This window comes from Zootermopsis nevadensis, unplaced genomic scaffold (assembly GCF_977971745.1).
Source record: "Zootermopsis nevadensis isolate Lab colony 2312 unplaced genomic scaffold, Znev_1.0 Znev_ptg000002l, whole genome shotgun sequence".
Classification (NCBI taxonomy): domain Eukaryota; kingdom Metazoa; phylum Arthropoda; class Insecta; order Blattodea; family Termopsidae; genus Zootermopsis; species Zootermopsis nevadensis.
The window spans coordinates 17,271,364-17,276,603 of NW_028259134.1; the positions used below are offsets into that span (position 1 = coordinate 17,271,364).

The 5,240-nt window shown below is 34.8% G+C and overlaps 1 protein-coding gene across 6 annotated transcripts in view; it reads right to left on the bottom strand.

The window, feature by feature from the left end:
* Window positions 1-5,240, bottom strand: part of HERC2 (E3 ubiquitin-protein ligase HERC2) — a 68,079-nt gene that overhangs the window by 62,288 nt on the left and 551 nt on the right. For 3 of the 6 annotated variants that reach the window (XR_015535892.1, XR_015535887.1, XM_087351668.1), the window contains exons 1-5: window positions 5,089-5,238; window positions 2,471-2,712; window positions 1,462-1,662; window positions 584-800; window positions 79-179 (exon numbers count right to left, since the gene is read on the bottom strand). Coding sequence is in view for 1 of the 6 variants with exons in the window: in XM_087351668.1 (XP_087207794.1) it covers window positions 79-179; window positions 584-800; window positions 1,462-1,662; window positions 2,471-2,663 (712 nt within the window). In the remaining 5 variants the exon portion in view is untranslated. Of the gene's footprint in view, window positions 1-78; window positions 180-583; window positions 801-1,461; window positions 1,663-2,470; window positions 2,713-5,046; window positions 5,239-5,240 lie in introns of those variants that run through there. The other 3 variants (XR_015535890.1, XR_015535891.1, XR_015535888.1) reach the window with 2 other exon arrangements.

A 5,240-nucleotide genomic window follows, 5' to 3' on the forward strand; every position in this document is an offset into this window, starting at 1 on the left:
AATAACTTGGTTCAGGTTTGGATTTGAACTACCCCAATCCATTCTTTCTCTTTCTGTCATATAGGAACAACAGTATACCTGATCTCCATGCTCTCCTTAGAAATGCAAATGAGAAATTAAGTGCTGCTCTGCAACCGACTTTAGCGAGGCTGATGGTTGCCTTCTCTGCAGTTTTTGTGCTGGAAAACAATTTATTTCATTACCTCTGTGATTATCAAACTAAAGAACGACATACAGCAGATATATCTAATGTTTATACTGACTGAAATATGAATATTTATTTTTCAAACACAAGACATATTGGGATTTAAGACATTCAGTGACAAAATTCACAGCACATAAGTAGAAATTACAAAAATTACAATGTCATGAGAAATACTGGTGCTATTACAAACACCAGATGAACAAGCACTAGCATCTTTTCGATCCCTTGCATTTCTTATAAACTCTAACTACTACCTGGCTACTATTTCAGATTTAGTCACATTTACAATTTCTGAGACAGTTCTCCAGCTACTATTTGAGCTCAGGTTACTACATCAGTGCTGGCCTTTAACTGAACATAGTAGCCGATAACTCTCACCCTCTGTGGTCTCCAATGGCTCCATTTAAAGTTGTTTTCATAAGAGGTCTACTATCATCTGCTGGCAAGTGTCTTCCAAGTGCAACAAAGTATCTCTGAGCGACCATCAACCTCTGCCTTAATCTACAAGCTGAGAGGGTACTGCTAGCAGCTTCATGGCATAAAACCTTCTGTTCATAGTTGAGAGATTTAATGCACAACTTAAGTTGTTCAACAGCTGAAACAATGAATTAGTGAATCCACATTATCAACTATGTATTGACAAATATGCTACTGCCATGTAGCAAAACAATACAGAACAAAATAAAATGTTTAATGGCATTTGCCATACCATTCCACTTAACCTTCAAAGGTACATTCAAATACTGTTTTGAAGATATGTTACCACACAAATTTCAGAAAATGATTACAGACCGATCCACACAAACACACACACGCAGAAACAGAACTTATCACTTCATAAGTCTCCCCTATACAGACCAAATTAAAAATTATGTACACACGAACATTTGGTTTTAAAACACAAAGAAGTTCTAAGGTTGGAAAGGTCTATTTACCTCGTAGGATTTAAGGTTCTTAGCAGGGAGTACAAAGATGACCATCTTCTGTGTTGTAGCACCATGTAGTGTGGTAGAAGTTTACCAATGTTTCAGAGGTCCTTGTTGCCTTCATTATCATGGTGATGAGTGTCACACACATGGAATCACTTTGAGATACAGGAACCAGTCAAGGCAGACTACTCATTGTACTGATGATGGAGGCAGCAAGAATGTCTGAAACGTTGGTAAACATCTACCAAACTACATGACATAAAAGTTCAGTTCTGCCTCATTTTATTTGAACATTTGTAAAAAGTATAACTAGTTTTCCAAACTTACATGGCTGAGGTCCCCATACCCAACTGTCTATTTGTAGTTGTGAAGGTGCAGGATCAGCAGATTTAACTTCAACTCGAGCTGCCTCTTCACGATCAAGTCGCTGGCAGGGACTACAGTTGCAACCAGTTTGGGGACCACATATTCCATCACAACATGGACAAGTGAGGACTCGCAGACCACAATAATAATGACCACTCTCACCTAAAAAAGAAGGCATATCTTGAAGTTTATAAGTAGCTGAAGAATAAAATGATAATACTATAGTATTACAGGATACAAATCATGTAGTTTACTTATCTCTTGTCTTACTCCTACAGACTCTGTAAAAGAATTCACTTTAATTTAAAAATATAAATATTTATATAAATACTGGCTCTGTTTCTGAAACATCATGGTTTCTTCGTTTTAAACAAGGACGATGGAAAAATTCCAGACTAAATAATTTTACGTGAAATCCATCATTGTCACAACCCTTTAGAGTTCAATTTGTATAGATAATTTCACATAACTGCATTGTAAAACATAATATCCTTATACACGCAGATGTCTACAAACAGCTGAAAGAAGCAACTATAAATTTATATTTATATTTGGGTTAACTGGATATATGTACAGCACTGGATTAGCCCCATAAGGATCTATGAAATGTAAATAAATTCTAATTCTAATGAAAAGGTATTTTCCAATTTGAAATGTTTTAAATATTATTGAAATTTGGTTTTTATATCATGCATTCTTAAGACTTTATGCATTAAATTGTTTTCATTAATACAAATAAGCTTTGCTTTGAGCTTCATGTATAATCAAGATTACAGTGGATGGATACAGATCAAAATGAATTTTGCCCAAAAACTGTTACCTTCCCCCCTCCCTCCATACATAAATACCCAACTTTGAAGCTGATTAGTTCAAAGACATTTCAAGAACCAATGATTCAATGTCACTGAATATAACTGTAGCTGGAAAACTTAACATTGTAGTGTCTTGCTTAAGAATAAAAACAGTTTACCTTTGTGGGCTGTAATACCAACAGAATTTAATAAACCATCACTGAAAGAGCCTGTGAGTTCCCCATCCTTCACCATCTCATTCCATAATTGAGCAAGTCCATCTGTGCTAAGTGCTTGCTGCAGGTCTGTCTTCAGCCATTTGCCATCCAAGCGGCTGTGTGTGTGTACAACAATGTCAAGTTGCCCACTCATAATGAAATGTGGCCTTTATAATCAACGTTTAAGATAATAGTCATAATGTCTGGAAGAAAGAAAGAAATAAAAAAAACATGACTAAATCTGAAACTGATCATGAAGAGATGGATACACAATATATGATAATATCAAACACTTATGGTCCAAGATGCATATCTTGAATATACAGCACTAAGATGACACTAGACACAGCTGCCTTCAGCATCAGCATCCTTGGCATGACATGTTGATAGATAAGATGCATCATCAGATCCTTACTGAGATGGTGTGACACCCAACAAGTGAAATCCTGACTTTCTGCAATCATCTCTATAATCTGATGAAGATCAGACAACATGGCCTACTGCACCTGTCTCACATTGTTTTCATTCCATACACTGTAAGACATCTACTGTCTTCTGATTCATCATTTGTGGTGGTTTCTGGGTTGTGATGCCATGTAGTCTTGTACATGGTTACATGTCAACACTCTGGAGGAACATATCACATTTATCACAAAGAGAAAAGTGCTACAATGTAGATGAAGGTGAAAAGTCCCTCAAAAATGTCGGTAACCACATATAAGGCAACACAGCATGAACTTAGAAAATCAAAAATCAATTCAAAGCCATAAAAATCTCAAATATGATTCAAGATTCATTCTTCAAACCTGTGACACTATTCAAATATCTTGCACAGGTTTATAATTATTATTTTATTTACTGCAATTGGGTTTGCACCCAGTGGCAGTGGTCCTTACACTACATATATAGTTTGTCTATCATATCTAAAGTATCTGCAGCATTTCCATCACCAATTCAAGTTGGAAAAATTTTATTTTCCTGGTCAAAACTTATGAAAATGCAAAACACCATCAAAACTAAATGAAATCAATGCTAGAACTAGAACTGAAACTACATATCATAAACATTACAATTCAACAGACAGTAATAAAGTTTTTTACATGCAAAAGAAAATAATTAGAATAATGACCGGTGTCAAAAGCAGGGTATCTTGTAGAAAATTATTTCGTAAATTTAATATACTTCCACTTGCAAGTGAATTTATACTCTGCTTGCTATCATTTGTGGTGGAAAATATGGATAAATTTAAAATAAATACAGATGTACATAATTTAAATACAAGACGTAAACATGATCTATATGTGACAAATGCTAACTTTACTAAATATCAGAAAGGAGTGTACTATAAAGGTATCAAGTTGTTTAATAATCTTCCACCAACAATTACAAGTCGAAATTATGATATAAAGGTATTCAAGCCTGCATTGAAAGATTACCTCTTTACTCACTCCTTCTATTCTGTAGATGATTTCATCTCTGCTGAAAATGTTTAAGCTTTATATCCATAATCTACGTATATGTAAAGCAAGTTTTGTATTTATATTTAAAATTCTGAGGTTTATGTATATTAATTTGTAAAATTATTTTTCATACTTGTATTGCAGAATCTGAAATTTATGTACATTGATATGTGAAATACGTTCTTGTACTTGTGTTGAAAGTTCTGAAGTGCATGTATATTGTATGAAATGACATGTTCTTCATCCTTTGGTTGAGTCCTAAGAAGGATCTATGGAATGTAAATAAACTCTACTCTACTCTACTCTACATTAAATTTTGTGAACTTCTTTTCACATTATCTCTACATGATATTCAATTCAAGCTTCAGTCTGTAAATACCTTCTCAATCCTAAATACAGTGAATTAAAACTAGGAACCTCAATACCACAAAGTTCTGAGAATAAAACTAAATAAAATCATGGCCAGCTGCTGTTGTTAAAACAGAAGCTAGAACGAGCAGCCTTGAATCCTGACTTTGCTAGCATAAAACACACTTTGATACAAATGTGTATAGTATTTTATCGCACTCATTTTCACACTTTCATGTTAAAGTCAGTGAAAATCTCAGGCTATACAAAGGAAACACTATTTCCTATAATTCAAAACTTCTTCTTCTTAAAGTGCCTATCCGTTCTGGATGTTAGCGATCAGCATAGCAATTTGAGCTTTACTGGCTGCTATTTGAAACAGCCCTCCAGTGGACATCGAGAACCAAGTTTTTAGGTTCTGAAGCCAGGAGATTCTTGGCCTGCCAGGTCCCCTCTTTCCGAATACTTTTCCCTGGAACTCAAAACTATGAGTCTGAATATCCTACTGCCATAGGCATAACAGAACAAGTTTCAAATGAAGATAGGGATGATGTCTTTCAACCTAATATAGAAACATGGCCATACACATAAAAATGTTATATTCAGAACTTCCAGCAAGTCACACTGGGAACAGTATAGTCAGTAGGCAGTTCCTAGAAGCGACATAATGAACAATGAGGTTATTCATGAAAGACGTTTTACTAACACATTTTATACATTGATACCTACAATGTAAAAAAATCGATAAAAGTGAAGTATTACAACTCATACCACGTATTTCAGACAATGAGAAGACATGTTGCTTATTTGTCTGTACAAGCACACAGACCATATAAAACCCAACAATAAATCAACAAAAATACAAAGTCAATATTACATATCACACAGCTGACAAATGTCACTTCGGCTTCGACTCGCCGGCT